The sequence below is a fragment of the Lepisma saccharinum genome, chromosome 4 (genome assembly GCF_977018435.1).
Source record: "Lepisma saccharinum chromosome 4, izLepSacc3.1, whole genome shotgun sequence".
In the NCBI taxonomy this organism is placed as follows: domain Eukaryota; kingdom Metazoa; phylum Arthropoda; class Insecta; order Zygentoma; family Lepismatidae; genus Lepisma; species Lepisma saccharinum.
The window spans coordinates 78157219-78178419 of record NC_139232.1 but is presented as its reverse complement, the minus strand read 5'-3'; the positions used below and the strand labels follow the sequence as shown (position 1 = coordinate 78178419).

At 37.5% G+C, this 21201-nt stretch overlaps 1 protein-coding gene across 3 annotated transcripts in view; it reads left to right on the top strand.

The window, feature by feature from the left end:
* LOC145986613 (uncharacterized) overlaps positions 1-21201 on the top strand; it is a 76462-nt gene that overhangs the window by 10194 nt on the left and 45067 nt on the right. For 2 of the 3 annotated variants that reach the window (XM_083120833.1, XM_083120834.1), the window contains exons 2-3: positions 4997-5146; positions 6242-6417. In XM_083120833.1, coding sequence (XP_082976959.1) covers positions 4997-5146; positions 6242-6417 — 326 coding nt within the window. Of the gene's footprint in view, positions 1-4996; positions 5147-6241; positions 6418-17453; positions 20185-21201 lie in introns of those variants that run through there. The other variant, XM_083120832.1, reaches the window with a different exon arrangement.

Sequence of the window (21201 nt, the reverse complement as noted above, 5' to 3'; positions counted from 1 at the left end):
CTTAACTTCCTTTCCGATAACTTCGCGAGTAGCCGTATTTTATGTTTGTGTATATGAAATTGTGAATGTAATATTGTGTATAGTGAAGTGAAGTGTAAGTTGTATTTTAACAAAACGATAAGAGCAATCATAATTGTTTTTTAAAGAAGAAATATATTATAAGAAAATTAATGAGTTCGCCATGTCACGCAAATGTGTGAATAACCCGAACTTGTTTTGTTATGTTTGCGGGGTATTTACTCCGAAGTCACAGAGAAATACTATCACTCCTATATGAGTTGTATTTTGGAAGTAAAATAGAGAAGGGAAAAAGCTGAGCACCAGGTAAAATTAGTTGTAATTGTTCGCGAACTTTACGTGGTTTGCTTAATGACACTCACATATCAATGCCCCTTTGAAACCCTGTAATATGGGCAGAACAGAAAGAGAATACTACAGATTGTTACTTCTGTTTAACAAACATAGTGGGATATAGTTCTAAATCAAAACATTCTATATTTTATCCTGATTGTTCCTTCAGCCACGAAACCTACGAGTTATGATTTTATACCAATTCCTAAGCCTCCTAAAGAATGGACAGTGGATAAAACAGAACCAAGCAGTGCTTCTCCAGATGACGAACCTGGACCCTCATATTCAAACACCGATCCAAATATACCTCACTTTATTTCCCAATCCGAACTAAATGATCTAGTCAGAGACCTCAACCTTTCTAAAGTACAAGCGGAATTATTAGGTTCTCGTCTCCGAGGGTGGAATTCATTACAAGATGGTGTTAAGGTGTCATATCGGAAACGCCAATGATCACTGACACTTTTTTTTTCTGTTAGTAATGAGTTAACTTACTGCAATGATGTAGAAGGCCTTCTGCAAGAACTTGGAAGGAGTCATAACCCAAACGAGTGGAGACTATATTTAGATTTATCTAAGAATAGTTTAAAAGTAGTATTGTTGCATAATGGGAATATAATACCCATCAGTACCCCTTACCTATTCTTCCACCATGAAGGAAACGTATGAAAATATGGATACAATATTAAAAGTGATAAATTATGAAAAATATGGTTGGCAGATATACGGAGACCTCAAAATGATTGGTATACTGTTAGACATGCAATCTGTGTTTACTAAATTTTGTTGCTTTCTTTGCGAATGGGACAGCCGGGCAGAAGATAAACATTACAACATTGTGGATTGGCCCATACGAAAAAACTTAAGTCCTGGAGAGAAGAGTGTTAGGAATCACCCTCTGCTTGAGAAAGACAAGATTTTGTTACCACCGTTGCATATAAAGTTAGGGCTGATGAAAAATGTTGTTAAGGCTTTGGATAAACACGGTGAGGGTTTTGGGTTCTTGAGAAAAATATTTCCTAAACTCAGTGATAGTAAGTTAAAAGAAGGCATATTTATTGGGCTGCAAATCCGTGAGATCATTCATGATGACAACTTTGTGGAATTGCTAACAAAAAAGAGAAATGCGCATGGTTAGCTTTCAGACAAGTATGCTGTAATTTTCTTGGAAATGTGAAAGCTGACAACTACAAGGAACTTGTTAAGAACTTGTTGAAGTGTTATCAGCGCATGGGGTGCAATATGTTCTTGAAATTTCACTTTTTACATTCGCATTTGGACTTTTTTCCCCCCTAACTTGGACGCGGTTAGTGACGAATGCGGCGAGAGATTTCACCAGGATAGTTCTGTCATGGAGAAACGATATGCAGGAAAATCGGGACAGAACATGTGAGCAGACTACTGTTGGAACCTCAAAGAACAGGTTTCTGGTGGCAGTTACAAACGGCAGAGTTCAATAAAGAAATTTTGAAAATGCGAGTAAAAATGAATGTTTTTCCTTTTTCGTGCATGAAATTTCTTCATTGAACAGTCAAAATCGGTCCTATATATATTTTTTATTTTTTTTTATATTTCATAGTTATTCACTTTAATATTTAAATCTTATTTCATGAGCAAACAAACAAAAATAATTTCAAATTTCGATGTATTATTACAAAGGAAATTAAATTTTTATTAAAAACAAAAAATGAAAATCCAGGAAAAACGATAGGTGATACAGCATTTCTACTTTCAGATTTGGATTCAGCGGGGTCGAATTATAAATAATCACCTATTTTCGTTCAAAGGAGCAAAAAAAAGTTTGAATTTGTTCATCAGTGTAATTTGAGGAAGAGAAAAACAATGGGGGTCCAATCATTTCTGTAAATAAAGTTCTGGACAGGACTGCTGCTGCTGTCGGCGTGTCTAAGAACACTATTGTTACATAGGGAAAGAAAAATAAAATGTAGAAATAAATAAATAAATAAATGTGAGGCTTCAAAACTGGAAACCAGGAAAGAAGAGGAATATCAGTAAACGCGTGACAAATTTAGATATCTTTCAGCAAGATGCTATTAATCGCCATATTTACTCTTATTATAGGAGGAAAGATCATCCCACTATTGGGAAACTGCACGTTTCGTTGAAAGATTCAGGACTTTTTCAAGGTGGGGAAACATCTTTAAGGACAGTCATAAAATCTCTGGGATTCTCATACAAAAAAATTGATGGACGCAAATTAAAGTAAAGTATGGAGGCATATGGGGATGTGGAGGTAGGGCTCCACACATTCTCGACCTGGACCTAGGCCATATTATGGAGGTGATGTGGTTCACCAACGGCCTTTACTGCAGGTTTGCCCCAGGTACTCACTTGGGCTGAGTCGACCCCGGAGTCACTCTGGATATTTGAAAAAGTTCCACAAACCACCGTGAAAGTCAGATGCCCCACCAACTGAACTTTGTGCAATTCAGTTGCGGTATAATTGAAAGACGGGCAGACTTTACTAGTGACTTCGGAAAGAAATGATTATTGAAAGTGTATATATTCAATATTTTCAGATGGATTGAAAAGGTAACCTGTAAACAATGCTCGTTTCGTTAATTCGTTCATGTTGTAAGGGAAATGGAAATGAAGAGAGAAAACAATAACATATTTCATCATTGTTGTTGTCATCATTGTTATCCTGTTTTTCTCGAAAAACAATAACACATTTCATCATTGTTGTTCCTTTTCATAACACGTGTTCCTTGACACAGCGTCAGACGGCTGCCCTACGTACCGTGCCGTACTGTACCGCATAATATGGCAACACCGTGACGCGTGTTCCTTCAACTCTCAATAGCAAACTAATTTTGCGGCAGGTATAGTGACTGTAGATTTGCTACTTTGCATCATGCAGTCAAACAGAGTGTTTGAATGACTCAAGTTCCATTCATTTAACCTGTTGCTCATGGTATGATCAGATACTGCCATTCCAGCTACTGTTGACAGCATGCTGATGCAAAGCAGTTATTGCCAAATGTGGGAGTTAACTCAGTTAGCATGCAACTGTGATTATTCCAAGCTTGCCTGGTGTACTGATCTGCCTCTCTAAAGCTAAACCACATTCAACAAGTGATTGAAGGGACAATTCCATTGTCATATCATGACTAACAAATCTTGCTTATTTTGAATAGACCTTAGTGTTGGCTATGGATTATGCTTAAATAACAGGAATATAGATGGTGAGAAACGGTTCTTTCTGAGTAGTTTTTTTAGGGCATTTTGAACAGCACGTATGTTCATCCTACTTTTCCTGCTGCTTCGAATTTGTATTGGGAAAAGTCCTATTATTGTCCATGTGGGTAAGATTTTTATTTATTGTCATTGTTTAGGTAGAAACCATTCTTATTTAAGTTACAATAAAAAATATATAGTTTCCATCTAATACAAATATGATCATAGGCAGGGCTGGAAAAATCTCGGTCGCCAGGTTGCCATGGTGACTAAAAATTTCAGCCTGGCGACTGTGATCCTTTTCTGTAATATGTACGAAATTTTGATGATTCTAAGTTCAAATAAATGTTATTTTTTTTATCAATGTTGTGAACATTCCATAGTCAGTAACAATTTCTTACCCTTTGTCCCCCAACACCCCATTTCCTGTTTTCTCAAATGATTTAGCGATGTTTTTGAATACCGTGATGCTCAGCATCTTATGCGGAGTGTTTCAAAATTCGCACAACACAAACTTTGGAAATGTATATCATGAAAACCGTAAGAGATATTTACACCGGGTTTTCTGCATTATAGAGCCTCATCCATTGATATGTTTTTCAATGCTTAAAATTATCAGTTCACTCCGTACAGAAAATTATATAAATTAATAACTGACGGAAAGCAGCATTCAAATTTTTCCAGAAATGAACTGAGTAAGAAAAATATGTAGGAAATTATTGAAGGGTCATAATTAGACATTTGATGACTGATGCATGTCAGTCTGTCATTTGCGACCAATATTGGTCATGTGCAACACTTGATGAATTTTTGACTGACGATTTTATGGGTTTAGTGAAAAGTGCCATTTTTGGGACATATCTCCGTATATGGCAACACTACCAGGTCAAAATACTGCCAACAGTCGCATGCAACAGTGTCTAAGTATTGGGTACACATTTACGTGAAAAATCGTAGATCAAGATTTTGTGCCGCAATTGGACTCCTAGGCTGCCCCTGATTTTCATGATATACATTTTCAAAGTTTGGATTGCGTGACTTTTGAAACAGACTGTAGTATGCACAATTGCTAGTAGGTGGTTTCCTGGCACCTGATTTTCAGAGCTGGCGCCTAGCTTTGAAGAAAAATTTTTGAGCACTGATCTTAGGGCATATATAGGTATAGTCTGACACATTCACCTTCTTTCCATTGTGTATGTATATGGTGTGATCAGCATTATGTTCTGGCTGCCTCTACCCCCAGATACCTATTTATAAGTGAGTGAATTTTATATATTGTTATGGAGGGCATTTCGAACGGCGTATATATTTTTGTGTTATACATCTTGAGGTTGATGCATAAAACATGGTCTTTAGTTACACTTATTTTTCTTAAGGTATGAGTTTTTGAAAATAATGGACGAGTAATATTTGTATGAGACATAAGTTATTTGCTTTGTCTTTACAGGGTAGTATCAATAAAATGCAGATACAGCATGCGTGCATCACATGTATTAGGAGACTAGAACTGTTTTACAATTTTCGTAATATCTGTATTATCAATAACTGCACACTGACAGGAAGTAGCAAAAGATCATCTGATTCTAGTGACAATGAGGTATGCATTTTATTTCATCTTCTACTTTTTTTAATGTTTTACCTGTCTGTTCCATGCGGTCAAAACTTTCCTTTGCTTTGTAAGAGGTACAGTACATCAAACAAGGGTTGTCATATTGTTAGAGAGGGGTTAAATATCCCAAATTGACAGTCAATATCCTGGGTATAGCTGTAGACATCCGGTACTGCAAAAAAGTTTTTCAAGATGTTTGTCAAAATTGAAAAATATTAAACTTAAAATAGTTGAAAATTGTGTGCAATGTTGTTTATAGGTACAATAGAGAGGTGTGGGAAAATGAAAGAAGTAACAGATAAAATATTAAAGAAACTAAATGAAGCAAGGGACAGGAAGAGAGATACAAATATAGCAAAATGAGAGATCAAGATGTGCCCACCAGAGTCCGTGTTCAAGATGTAACCACGTGTGCTCCATTTTTGTGTGAATGACGTCCCACATTACATAGCCCACTTTCCAATCTAGTAACTTGTGATAGATGTATACACTTGTTGGGTGGCCCTACTGAGCTAAGTACGTACCTGAATGCTCTTGCAAAGATGTGTGAACCTGCTTAGATTCTGAGAATGTGAACTTTTTCATTCATACCAAAATGTGAGGAAGTTCTCATCCATTTATTCACATGCAATGGAGTGAGTACATGCTCCACACTCGGTGGTCAAATTTCGATCTCATCACCAAAGTTTCCAGGTCAGTTCCTACCTGGCATGGTCATTCTTTGTGAGTGTCCCTTGTTACTTTCATGTAATCACCACATCATAATCTCAATGATTAGCCAAAACTGGCTGCAATTGGACTTAAAATACTTAAAATTAAAAATTTATGAATACAAGAGAATGAGTATAGAAAAGGAAATAGATTATAATACTGGGAAAGAAAGGTCTAAATCTAGATATTAAAAATAAAAAAAAGTGAAAGAAAGTGGATAGAAATTTAGAAAAAAACAATAAGTTTTTCCTTATTCCAAAGGGCAGGGGGATTGGGAGTCAAGTGTTGGCCTGTAGTTTTATTTACAGTGTATGTCATAAAATATATTTTTCTTATAGTTTGCTAGATGATACATGTTTGTTTTCTTTTCAGTGGGACAGCAACAGTTTGGCAGAAGAATCTGAGGATCACCAGGATGGTAGCTCCTCCAGAGCTTCAACTTTGTGTGGGCAAGAAGAGATTCAAAGCGATGGAAGGGTGAACACTGGAAGGAGATTACTTCGTGATGTTTCAGAAGATGCTGAAAGCGCTGAAATAGGATCTAGAAGGTAAGGATTCATGCATACTATTTTTTATAAAATAATGGTGGGAAATTCCATGCGTAAAAGCCATTGCAGAAGAGTTAGGCATACACCATACCACTGTCATTCGGCGGCTCCGTGCGATCGGTAAAGTGAAAAAAGTTGGACTCATGGGTACCACAAGATTTGACACCGGCCAACAAGACTCGCCGTCTGGAGGTGTGCAGTTCTCTGAGTGTAAAGAATAGCCGGGATGGTTTCCTGCATCTGATTGTCACTTCAAATAAAAAATGGATCTGTTATGACAATCGTAAACGATCAGGACAATGGTTGGATTGTGATCAACGTCCAGGGCTGTTTCAGGACAATGGTTGGATCGTGATCAACATCCAGGGCTGTTTCCGAAACCATCTTTCCACCCACAGAAGGTGTTGTTGCTGGTATGGTGGTCTATGGTGGGTGTGATCCATCATGTCTTTCTCAGGCAAGGTGAAACCATCAATGCAGATTGTTACAGTGCTGAACTCCATGAAATGCACCGGCGCAAGCATCCAGCAATGGTCCACAGACATGGTGTCCTCGTGTTGCAGGACAATGTTCGCCCACATGTCGCGCAAAGGACGGTGCAGGCTCTCCATGAGTTGCAATATGAAACCCTTCCATCCAGCATATTCTCCCGACCTCTCTTCCACTGACTACCATCTCTTCTGGCATCTCGATCACTTCCTGACAGGGAAGACCTTCGCTGATGATCGGGCGGTGCAACATGCCGTTGAGGAGTTCTATGTGTCGCAGACTCCAGACTTCTTTCGCCATGGAATCCAATTGTTGGCTGAGCAATGACAAAAGTGTGTGGCTGCAGCCGGCAACTGTTTTGATTAACCAGGTATTCTAGTTTTGATTTTTTTGGCCTTTGGCAATAACGCACGTGGGCCGGACATTTCATTTGCACCAACCCAATAATTTGCCACAGGAAAATTATCCAGTTAATCATTTTACAGAGTTGTAGTAACTAGTTTGAAAATGCCTTTTGTACAATTTCATTTTAGTTTTTAATTCAGTTGCTGTCTTTTCTACAAAGTTCAATGAACTAAAAGCTTTCATCTTCAGCTGGTCAATCATATTGGGTTGGCAACTAAGTTCCTGCCGTTTTTTAAGGAAGGTGTTGAAAGGTTAGTTTTCAATAAACAGATACAAGTAGTTAATCAATAATGTATTCTCCTGTGTTGTTTACAACGTTTTGCCAACGTTCAACAAGGTTTTCAATACCTCGTCGGTAGAAATCACGTGGTTTAGACTCGAAAAAGTCACCAACCAAGCTCTCAATTCTGCATCAGTATTGAACGAAACTCCACGCATAGCATTTGAAAGAGATCGAAAGAGGTAAAAATCCGTTTGTGCCAAATCTGGAGAGTATGGTGGGTGTGGCAGCACTTCCCAACCATGAGCTTGAATGGCGTCCTTGGTCATATTGGCGATATGAGGGTGGGCGTTGTCGTGCAGCAAAAGAACACCATGCTGCCGATTCGGTCTTTTCTCTTGAATAGCCGTGTTGAGTCGTTCCATTTGTTGCACATAGAGTTCCGCGTTGATCGTTTGGTTCCTTTCAAGCAATTCGAAATGGAGAATCCCTTCCCAGTCCCACCATACGCACAACATCGTTTTTCGCGGATGAAGTTCCTGTTTCGCGCGTTGGTTCGCTTGTTTCCGCTTCATATTCATGTAAAGGCACCATTTTTCATCGCCAGTAACGATTCGGTGAAGAAATCGTTCCTTGTGTCCATGGGTTTCACGGTGCCGAGCAATCAAACCAGCGGAGATTGTGGCTCGTTGATTTTTGTTGGTGACACTTAAAGTGTGAGGCACCCATGCTCCACACTTCTGAACCTTTCCCATCGAGTGAAGATGCTTCTCTACAGTAGTGTGGGAGCAACCCATTGTCTCTGCCAGTTCCCTTGTTGTTTGACGTGGATTTTCATGCAACAGGTGGTTCAATCACTCTTCGTCGAACTCAACTGGACGGCCAGAAAGAGATGTGTCTTTGAGGTCAAAATTTCCTTTTTTGAACTTCGCATACCAATCACGGGCAGTTCTTTCAGCTATAGCACCCACTCCATACACAGCACAAATGTTGCGAGCAGCTTCTGCAGCCTTAGAACCTTGATTAAAGGCAAAAAGGAGGAGGTGTCGAAAATGCTCATTCTTCTCAACTTGACATTCCATTTTAATGATCTGTAAATAACAAGAAAATGTGTCTTAGTAACAAAGAAAGATAAATTTAGGTAGAACAATATATTCTTTTTCGCATGATTTACACCTTCATGCCAAACGTATTTAATGTCATAGAGATTTTTCCAATTAAAAAAAAACGGCGGGAACTTAGTTGCCAACCCAATACAACACTTGCAACATTCACTTTCTTGTCCTGCTGCTGTGGGCATTGAGACTTTGGTCTTGGGACTGGTGGAACAGGTGGACTGGAACTGTTCCCTGGGAAGCTATTTTGTAGTGTTTAGCCAAGGTAACTTAAGGCATTTAGCAGGCGCTTAGACTGTAGAAGATTTTTCCAGTTTGTTATGAATATCAGACGCTATGAAATTACGGACTTACTGCACTCAAAAGTATCACCATGATGCAATTAATCTTCAGCACATAGCAAAAAACCTGAAGAAAAGCGAATGCGCTATGTCTCTCGGAGGAAACAGCTAGGAAGTTCAGCTTCCCCGGGACCGTGGTGGGGATTGTTTACCTTCACACGTGGTCAGAAATACTCGGCATCAGACTGTAGAGGGTGGGAAAAAAACGTTGATTTTGGGAGAAAGAAGTGTTCTTATTATGTTTGTTAATATAGATAATTTAAATAAGTAGGAGGGAACAGCCTGTTTCCTCTGTTCCATGCAGGGACCACCACTGTTTGCAACCTATAGTATATAAGTATGAGTGAGTGACATCAAAATTTAGAGAGACAGAGGGTTTGAGTATTCAGAGTTGCAAGTGGTGTGTTTGCTCAAGAAAGTGGAAATCGGGAAGCAGAGGGGTAAATTTGACATTAACAAAAGTGTGCTTGGGTAGATTTTACCTATAGTTTCTATAGGATATGCAATGTTAATGAAGAATGTATTGTTTTGAAATAAATAAAATGTGGCCACTGAAGAAGGTCTCTCAATCTTAGGCTGATGGGTTTCTTCCTTTGGGGTTTTGTGAAAGTTTAAGTGTTTGTCGTATCACTTTCTGTTACCTTCGAGGATGCATATCTGAAACCACAACATGAGTTGATTGGGAGATGCTGCAGAAAGTATGATTTAAATTTAACTATCACCTTGATGTGTGTGCACACATTGAGAACTTGTAATTATCATTGGAAGTAAATTCTCTTGATATGTAGACTAGAACTTCATTACCAAAAATTGTTTAGAGTTGTCCACATCATTTTGAATAATCTTGTACATTGATAAGAATGATTTTTTATATTTTTTCCTGTATCTCTTATTCTCGTTTTCAACATTATTTGTTTGCTGTACTGATGGCATGATGTTTAACATCATCTTGTAATCAGGCAGTACTGGGTTTGATACCTGGTGGAGGTACATAGTAGCAGGGGTGCCCTTACCCTCCAAGATCCTGGATGCAGTCCCTTCAAATTTGTAAATGATTTTAACTTGAATGCGATAGCCTGTCAAATGATCAACAGTTTTACTTTAAATATAACATGGATGCGTTCTGGGAGGATACAGGGTACAGTATAAAATATTTGTTAAATATAATTTTCTACCTTCGTTTTCAAGTTGTTCAAAGACAAAAATTGCAATTGTCAGTCATTTGAAGGGGAGTTTACATTTATGACTTTGCCCCCCCCCCCCCCCGAGATCTTTACTGCTCTCATTTCTAAAATTTCAGGAACTGCAGCACCATCAGTTCTCCCTTTCCCCAAACCCTGTGTATGCCAGTGGGGCATACCAAATATAGGTACTGCGGTAGTCTTAGCCACAATTGGTTTGTTTGTTTGACTGATTCAATTAATGTTTCATACAATACAACCTACTGCAATAAATTCTCCTCCTATGCTTAATGTATTTCATAGTCAACATTTTCTGGATTGTATCTCAAGTGTTGTATTGGGTTATTTAAAGTGTGTTACTATGTAGTATATTTAGTAAAATTATTACAGTACAGGAAATAGACAATACAGTAGTATTTTTAATAGAACAGCATCGTTAAAATGATGCACCTGCAGCAAGAATCGCATGGGCCAAGCCCTGTGAATAGGCTGGACAAGGAATAAATGATTGTGGCATTGTGACACTCAATTTGTGGGATGCATTTTCCTGCTGAAGAAGCACTTTTTGGGCTGTTTGGAAAGTAATCTCATCTAAATCACTGCATCATCATCTCTTGAAAATTTACTAACATATTCAAGCAACCCTTGAATAGTAGTACATATACACTAAGGATTATATTTTTAAAACTAATGTTATTAATTACTATCAAGAACATTGTTCATGTCGTGTAATGCAGCAGCCGACCTTCATAGCAGAGTGGTTATCACAGTACATTACAATGCTACCGATTCTGGGCTGTTCTTCGTGAAGTGTCCCTTCATCAATTTTATCATATCATCACTCGTTCTCAAGAGTGTCGAAATCAGCCAAAAGTAGCATAAAATCAATGCTACGTAACAAAAATAAAATGAAATCGTAATGTAGCTATAGTATAGTCCTTCACAATCATCTTATCAAGACATCAAATATGGATAATTGCACGTGAAGCAGGCAGGAAAATTTTTATATATATTTATTCGCAAACTTACAAGAATATTAATTTAATTTATAATGGCATCAATACTTTCACAAGGTGCCAAAAACGAAAAGGGTGCATCACTAAGAAATGGGGTGGAAAGTGGTACAATATAAAGTAAGTGATAAGACAATAAAAGAACTCTTAATTACTTTTTCTTATATAATATTATCACAAAACGTGAACCATGAAAATTATCTACCGTTATGTGTGAAAAATAAAACAGGTTTACAGGAGAGGTCATTTCGAGCACCCTGTTTCCCTATCATTCGATCCACCCTTATACAGTCACTAACATTTCTACCTTGTTGACTTTCAATAGTATCATTACAACCCAGGAGTGTCCATGACTGTACACTGCGGATAGCATTATGAGCAAACTGAGCAAGAAAATTTTTATGGCATTTATTTCAAAACTGGCAATAATACTAATACTTGCCAATATTGTCACAAGGAGCCGTGAACTTTACTCCTTCCATTTTTTTTTCTTTTTGCTCCTTCAGCACCCACTTTGTCTCTGGTTGACCATTTTTATGCCCAGAAAGGCTAATTGGGACTGGATGTTTAGTTTAAAGTGGATTTGAATGGAATTGATGTTTTATATTCACCTTATGCACATATAGGCTAATTGGGACAGGACCTACAATTAAAGTGAAATCCAAACCACAGTGCAGTGTGCCTCCACCAGGTATCGAACCTGGGACCCTTCAACAATGTTACCACTATGCCATCAGAGAGGCACCGCTGTGTTTGACCATCACTCATCCTCATTATCTTAAAGTGGCAGAAAAGCGACGTAAAATAAAGAACAATTACCCATGGACTTTTTGTTTAGTAGTGTGTGCTATATTTTACTTCACTGTTATTTCATGAATCGGATGTTTGTTTTAGGAATGAACGAACAAAAGTGAATGGTTATGACACCCACCGCCACCCTGTTTAACAAATAATTAAGAGTAAAATCTACTTGCTACCATATGCCTTCCAAATGATATAGAAAAATGATAAACCTAATGTATAATGATCTAACATCATATACGAATTTTATATCAATGTGCTAAATATTGCCCCCCACCTCCCCCCTCCCAAACTTTAAAGTTCCATCCCTCTTACTATAGAAATTCCGTGCCAATCTAAGACTTAACATTGATATCCAATATCTGGATATTCCCCCTCAAGAGTTCCTCTCCTCCAGTTTAATGCTCAATCTTCCCCCCCCCCCCGCCCCAGTAAAATTGCTGTGATAACCCTTAGAAGCTGAGGCTGATTTTCCAGGTATTTTCACTAACGCAGAGCGTGTTTTCAGCGAGAAATTTGAAATTCTGCATGCTTCTAAATGAAATTTTAGATTTCCGGAACTAAGAACATTAGAGGCACAAATGATACCGTGTTTTGTTCAGTATACTTTGGGCTATAATCCTGATGAAAAATCCATTATCAGTTAGAAGAAGAGGAAGAAAAATGAGAAAGTAACTATTTTTTACAACAAATTCTAAATTTATCAGATTCCCGCGCAGGCTACGCCAGGATGTGAATCTCCGAAAGGAACGCACTTATTGCTAATACTTTCGGAGAAAAAAACATTTTTCAGTGCACTAACACCGAGCATGTTTTCAGTGAAAAAGAAACAACAATTTTTCGGACATTGCAACCGCCCCCCCAAATAGTAACAATGAAATTAAACCTTACTAATTGTTAATTATATACTTCTAGACTCATGCAGAACTCAAAACATGTATCTCCGATCATTATCCAAGTTACAGTATAGTCACATACTACGAGAAAAAGCTCCTTGTGACAATATGTCACAAGCTGGCATTCGCGCAAATACCTGCTGTGACAAGATGTCTCAACCTGGCATTTAAGGGTTAACATTGATCGTCAAGGGTAATGCTTAATCTTCCCACAAGAATTCACGTGATAATTTTAAAAAAATCCCCCCCAAAAGTTGGGTGAACACAATCTGCATCCAAACCCACCTGTGGACACCCCTCCTGCTACACCTCTTTCGTGGGAAAGTTAAGGTAAAGCTCCACGTTATGGGTGCTACTATGCTACGCCCTTGAGGTACGCACTTAAATGTTATTTATACCACGGCTACAGATATCTTAATCTCAGGGGATAGGTTCTTTATTCGAGAATTCCAAATAAGAAAGCGTTTTAAGCCAAGAGGATATAGTTAAATGTGGATCTATATTCTGAAAACTATACACAATACAGAGAAAATATATAGCGAAGCTTGTATATACATTGAAATATATGTATATGCTGATTCCAAATTTACGTCTGTTATATTCTTCTTGAAAGGAAATCTTCTTCTTCTTTCTTGTAATTTTGGGGAAAAGGCTTCTTCTTCTTTCTTTTTTTTTGGAAAAGGCTTCTTCTTCTTCTTCTTTCCTTCTTTCTGTTGTTGGAAAAGACTTCTTTTTCTTCTCTTTCTTCTTCTAATTTATTTCTTCCCTTTTAATCTTATTTATTACATATATGCGCTCGCTTTCCCCGTTTCTTTGGCAAACGATACAAGCTATACTTATAGAAAGAGTAGGGTCGACTAAACTGACAATAGGGCCACCTCCTATGTAACGACCAAAAGGGGAATAGCCCAGGATCGCTAACAGCAAGCGTTGCCTATGGCCCAATGCATCTAATAAGAAGCGCAACCGTAAGTTCTTTGGGGCGTCTAATTGAACACAAAGCCACTGAGGGACAGACAAATACAAAAGCTGACGATATTCTCCTTGTCAGAAGATCAAAAAGGAGAGAGATACATTACTGAATTCATTTGCTCACTTATTAACTTTCATAATTGTTTCATCTACGAGCATATTCTTATTTATCTTAATTGGCTATATACAACATTTTATTCACTCCTTCTATAATTTTTATACTCTTCCTTTATATATTTTTCATTTACTATAATATATATAATCACTCTTCTCCGCTCCTAGTTTTTACAATGAGCTCTGCGCTTCTTTATATGACGCGCTGCCATCTATCGTTGCTCTCTGAAAACTGTTCTTCCTTGCATTTTTAATTGTGTCGTCGGAACTGGCATGTGACACTCCATAGTAGTTCAGATCCCACTTAAAACTATACATCCAATCCCAATTAACCTATCTGTGCATAATAACATTAAACCTAAAAAACAATGATAACAAATCTGTTTACTTGTTTCTCTAGCCCTTAGCAGGTGGCTAGAAATTATATAGCCATGACATTGACACTATGAAAATGAGTGAGCGCACAAACACACAAGGCAAAACAAATTAGTAACTACAAATAGTGGTCAGTATATCTCTCTTGGCTGCTACACCATGTAAGATTGTTTACTTACTTAGAAAATATGTCATTATGAACCTCTAAACTCACAACTAAAACTACAGGTGAAATAAGTTGGCCACAATTGGCAGAAAAGTTAAAAATCTATTTTTATTTTAAAAGGAACTTAGCTTGTTATTGAAACAAAACCATCCATTTAAAAAAAATTGCTTTTTTGTCCATGACAATGATGCTTGGCATTGGAGTGAAGTATGTACAGGGTGCTTGAAATTAAAGTTCCCATACTCAGAGCCATGTGGTCCATGACAATGATGCTTGGCATTGGAGTGAAGTATGTACAGGGTGCTTGAAATTAAAGTTCCCATACTCAGAGCCATGTGGAGTCTTTTCGAAGCAACATATTGCAGTTAAACATTATATATGGGTGATGTAGACCATGGGGAAGCGAATGCCAATAAAAAGAAAGTAAAAATTTTTGCAACAAGGTAGAAATGTGATACTTAAACCTGGTGAATTGTAGGCAACATTCAGCTACTGAATCAAATATGAGCATTCAGTGAAGGAAAAGGAGTTGGCCTGGATCATCATGCCTTTAGAGAAGAACGAGGATGCTTCAAAATCCCCTGCATGTTCGTTGACAAGTGAAGGATATACGTCGTACCTAATTTGGCAATGTTTCCTGGGTCCATTCATGATATAGTCCTAAAAGTAAAATTATAGAAATAAGAATCTTGGTTGATATCCTCACCCTAAAATCAAAAACAAAGTAGGAGCCAGGTGCTTGGTAACTCATTCTTGGGACTTGAACCTATATGATTTCTGGCTGTGGGGATACATGAAATTGTGTTTATCAGGACTGGGCCCTGCATGGATGCTACCTGAGTTGAAAGCCAACATAATGGAATGTTGCTACCATTCCCAGGGAAACACTTTGTGTGGCCATTGATCAAAGTATCTTATGCTTCCAAAGAGCCATTCACTTTGACGGCATGCATATTGAAGACTGTTTCAATGACATGAACTGAAAATAAAATTTTGCATGTCCACCTTCTAGTTTTCATTGTTTCAGCCCAACATTTCCACCTGGTGGTGAAAATTTGCACTAATATTTTTTTTACTGGCATTTGCTTCCCCATTCTGCATAGCCTCTACACCACGTTTCACTGCAATCAATTGCTAAGATCAGGCTCCATGGAACTTCTAAGTTCTGGGGCAACTGTGGAAAACAGAGAAACCTATCAGGCTGTAGATGCCTTGTAAGTCTCCTTAAAGAAAACCTACTTTTGGGAATACCTTCATTTCCCTATGTGTAGCATATTACATGAGACTTGACTCCTTGTAAACAGGTCAGTTACAGTATGATCCAGACCACGTACCACAATATATCTATTGTAGATTTAGAAAAAAAACACTTTGAATTTCTATGATTCCAATCCACAAGATTTTAAATATTTGTCTTCAGAATAAAGATCATTGTTCTAGATGGTCAACAATATATCATACAGTATCCATGGTGAATGAGATGATCAGTTGGTCACTCCGTGGTTTCTATACAACACTCATATTTAGCCACATGTTTTCTAAGCCATTCAGAGACCCCAGTAGTTTTTCTTTATAAATATTTGAGAAGGCATTTGAACAACTGTACAATTAGGATAATTACATGAATATATATCATTATACAGGTTGTCCCTAAAACAACTTCAACAACCATATCATAGAAACAAGTACATTTTCCTTGCAAACATTACCTTGAAAGCACTTAGTTTGTGCACTGTAAGTGCTTTAAAGTATAACCTATATGTATGCAACCCAAAACAGTAAACGATCGCTCTGGCATATCTTCCAGGGACACATGGAAGGGTTGCCACTAACGTCCGTTGTTAAGAGAGAGAACTTTAAAACAAGAAATAGGGAGTCTTACCTGATCAAAATACAAAAGAAAAATGACACTTGCAATGTTGTGAGAAGTTTTTACAGTAATTCAAAACTGACTAAGACGAGGAATATCCAATAAATATGGACTGAAATTCAAAACTGTTCTTTTTAAGTTTCAAGTTTCATGCAATATCAATAATCGCGAGAGACACACGCAACAGATGTGGATGAAATCGATGAATGAACAAATGCAAAAGTAATGTGTTCAGCACCTAATTTCAAACACTCAGACTGTTATAACAATTTATTTATTTATTTGGAAATTATACCCAGCTATGTTAGTGCAATTGCTAAGCGAGTACCTCACATAATTCGGGGGCAAACCCTTTACTGAAAAGAAAACTATGTTAAGGGTTCTTGCAGTAAAATAAAAAATGTCATTTAGACATTAATTAATTCATACATTAAAGCTAATACAGGGATCAACTCCTTATTAAGAACTTAAACCAAGCAATCCATACTTATGTCAAGCGCTGAGCTGTATAGGTTGTTCAGAATTCACAATGACAAAACACAACATGACAAAAAACCTCGCAGAACCACCTTGCTGACTCACTACCAAAGGTTCCAGATACAAGTTCCTGTCTGCAGAATGGTGTCAATGCATCCATGACACTCTTGTGGAAACATTTTGAAATTAATAGTTTTGAATTTCATTCTTCATTAATTGGAAATTCTTTGTCTTGGCCAGTTTGTAAATACTGAAAATACTTCTTACAACTTTGCAAGTATCATTATTCTTTTGTATTTTGCTCGGGTAAGTGCACCAAGTTGTTGTTTTCTAGTCATTTCTCTTAACAAGGGGAACTAGTGGCAACCGTGCCGTGTGTCCCTGGAAGTTATGTCAGAGCTATCATTGCTGTGTTGGGTTATATTCAAGGGCTTATAGTGCAGAAACTAAGCACTTTCGAGGTAATGTTTGAGGAAAATTGAATTTTTATTAGGATATCTACCGGCACCCAACCATTGAAGTTGTTTTAGGACATCCTGTTTACAAATCTCAAATTGCACAAGATTTGAAAATTGTACAAATCTACTTTACTTAATTTAAGGTTGTGGCTCAAGAAGCTTCGGGTTGCCCAGCAGTCACTCAAAACAACATTTCCTGGCAATGTTTGTAATGACAACAGACATCAGGAGACACCTTGGCAGATGAGAGAACAGAATTACTCACACAGGAACACATCTGCAAGAAATGATTCAGTATCAAGGTTTGTGGAGCCTAGGACTATTGGAACAATTCAGGGTAGTGAAGGAAGCAATTTATGTCTTGGGTGTGAAAGGATGAATTTTTTTGAGGATGTTGAGTCAGAATTTGTAGTGCAGAAAGATCAAGAAGAAACTTACAAATGTACTGTTTGCAATACAGGTTTTCCTGGCAAACGTAAAATTCAGTATCACGAAAGTCCTCATACATGTGACAAATCTTACAAATGTTCCACATGTGGCAAAAGATTTTGCCACAAGATCTGGATTGAAAGACATATTACACGTCATTTCAAAAATATTGAATGTCCTGTGTGTAAGAAAGTTATTTCAGGTAATGAAGGACTAAAAATTCACATGCAAAGACATAACGGAGAAAAACAGTATTTCTGTTCTTTTTGCAACAAAGGTTTTATGAAAAAAGATGGCCTCAATAAGCATCGTCGCATTCATACGGGAGAAAAACCTTTTGAATGTTCAGTGTGTCACAAGAAATTCAGTACTAGTTCCGGTCTGAGACTTCACTTCCGACTTCATACGGGGGAAAAACCTCATGTATGTTCAGAATGTGGAAAGCGATTCGTTATTCAAGGGGATCTTAGAAAACACTTCAGAACACACACCAGAGAGACTCCATACACGTGCAATATTTGCTCTAGGAAGTTTATGCATTCAAACAGTTTAAAACAACACTTAGGGAAACATTCAGGAGAAAAACCTTACAAGTGCTCTGATTGTGGAAAGAGATTTCCAATCAAACAACGACTCACAATCCACTACAGAAGCCATAGTGGAGAGAGGCCATACAAGTGTACTGTGTGCAGTAAAGCTTTTGCTCAGAAGACACACCTTAATGGACATCAGCGTGTGCACAGAGCTTACAAATGTTCTCTGTGTTCAGAAACACTACACAGCATGAAGGAAATGAAGATACACAAAAGCATGCATATGAAAGATGCAACGTATGAATGCTCAGTGTGCAAGAAAACATTTCTGAAGAAATCCAGTTTTCAAAGTCATCTAAACTCACACTTTGCAGAAAAGAAACACAAATGTTCTGTTTGTGGGAAAAAGTTCTATTCAACTGGTGAACTTGAATGCCATATGAGGTCTCACACAGGAGAGAAGCCTTTTGAGTGTTCCATATGTTCCAAAACATGTACTCAGAAGAGTAATTTGGCAACTCATATGCGCTCTCACATGCAAGACAAGCCATTCGAATGCTCTGTATGTGACAGGAGATTCGCCTTCAAGTCTTGTCTTAGCAAACACTTTGAAAAACATTCTTCTAATAACACAAGGCCTGTGTGTCCAATATGTAAGCAAACGTTCAGCAGTAAATCCTGTCTGTCCTCACATTCTAGAATACACAGTGGGGAGAGACCTTTCGAGTGTTCACATTGTGGTTTGACTTTCTCACAACGTGAGTACTTAAAATCCCATATTCGAACACACACTGGAGAAAAACCATTTTCTTGTTTCATGTGTGAAAAGAGATTTTCCTGTAAGGGTGCCCTAGTGGTACACATGCGCTATCATACAGGGGAAAAGCCTTATATGTGTGGCATATGTTATATGAAGTTCTCTGAGCACAGTAACTGGAAAACACACTTGAAAAGGAAACATTTAGGTCAATAACTGCCCATTAATTCTTTGATTTCCTTCAAATGTGTACCATTTGTTCGTACTCAAATGCTTATGGCATGATCACAGGTTGCTTCATCTATGCAGGTATGTCTTTCTGCAGCAAGGTGCCTAATAGTGACGTCTCTTGATCATCTTCATGATTGTCTGTTTCATTCTTTGTTTTGTTATCCACTCTTGTTTTCAAAGTTCTTTGCTCAACTAAACATCATATGGTTTACAGAAAAGTAGTTTGGAAAAGGGTCTAAGTGGAAGAGGGGGGGACTGGAGTGGCAAGCTGGTGCAGTGCATGCATGACATTTCTTGTAAGAAGTTATCAATGTAATGCAGAGGAACCTGGATGTTACGTTTCTAAGCTGACCAAGATGAAGGAACTTAAAATTCAAGAGAATGTAAAATCTGGGAAACTTGTATAGCATTTTGCTCTATTGAGACTTTGAAGATATATGCAGGAAAATGTAAAACCAGAGAATGTAAAATCGGGGTTTCACTGTATTTGTCGACTTTTCTTCCCAGTAACCACATACACAGTCTATATAACTACATGTTTTACTCTGATTGATACTAGTTACTAAATCAATAAAACTTATGTATCAAAAATCCATTTTAGTGGAAGAGGAAAACAGATGAACCTAAGACAGGAATAAATTTTATTACATGTGGCATTGATTCATTAAAATTGAAATGGAGTTCTATTTATAAACTTTATTTTTGAAGTTAAATTTAAAAAAAAATTCCAGGAATTCTAAAGTTAATACAGAGTATGATGCCGTGATATATTAATAGAGTGACCTTAAGTTTGCCACAAATGTTGAGTCTTTGTTCTAATTTTTCATTACTTTCCCTGGGCTAGGTTGACCATTACGCTTTTAGCTCAAAATGGGACATTGCTATCATCTGTTCTCACCAAGGAGAAAGCATTGTGCTATTAACAAAGGATGTATTTATTTAATATGTAATAAGTAAAGCCCGGATTTCTATGTAATTACATATTTTTTCCTTTATATGTACAAGCGTGAAATTAAAATATATTGACGAATTACATCAGTAGAGATGTCACAGTGAAGTTTTATATTACATATTTTTACATATTTTACTAAATGTTACATATTCCTAAGATATGAAATATTTTTTACATAAAACAGTCCTTAAGAGGAAAATCCAATGAACTTTTGGCTTACTAGTTAAAAAAGTATCTTCTCACTTCCCCTCCCCATTTCCAGGTCTAAAAAAATATAGTAACTTAAAAGTGTGATTTGCCTTCGTTCTACGTACATAGCAGTTTGTTGATTCGCCGCATCGTAATAATTACATCAAGATTCGACAGTGTTTCAGTTTCCAGTTTGTAACATGGAGCGGCAAGCAACACACAGCGAACGAAGAGAACCAACAATGGAAGGCGGCAAGTACAACGCTGAGAGGCACTTACCTTTCATCCGTACATTGTTGTGATCGTTTTGATTTTTGCAGCCGGTGGCGACAAATCTTGAATGAAGTATTGTTAACCCAACCGTAGAATTTCGTATATATATTTCGTCGCGTCGCCTTTTCATTTTAACCATTGGAGTTTTAAGAAGAGCTTGCCTCAGTATTTAAACAGTGTTTTAGCTCTAGAAAGCTGGAATGGCTCCGCCTACCTCCTCGTTATCTCAAAAGTTGCGATCTTGGATAGCAGTCGATGATGCATTTACTACGGATGGTAAAGTTATTTTTTGTCGAGTGTGCGATAAAATAGTTGGGTGCACTATGAAGTCTCAATTAGATCAACATGTTCACACTTCACTTCATGTGAAAAACAAACAACTACGGAGTGAAAAGAAGCAAGTTTTACTAACCCAGATGCAAGAGGATTCTTCATTCAGTGTGTTTTACAAGGAAATGTGCGAAGCAATGATTGCAGCAAACATCCCTTGGTATAAAATTCAAGTACCGAAGTTCCGGGATTTTCTG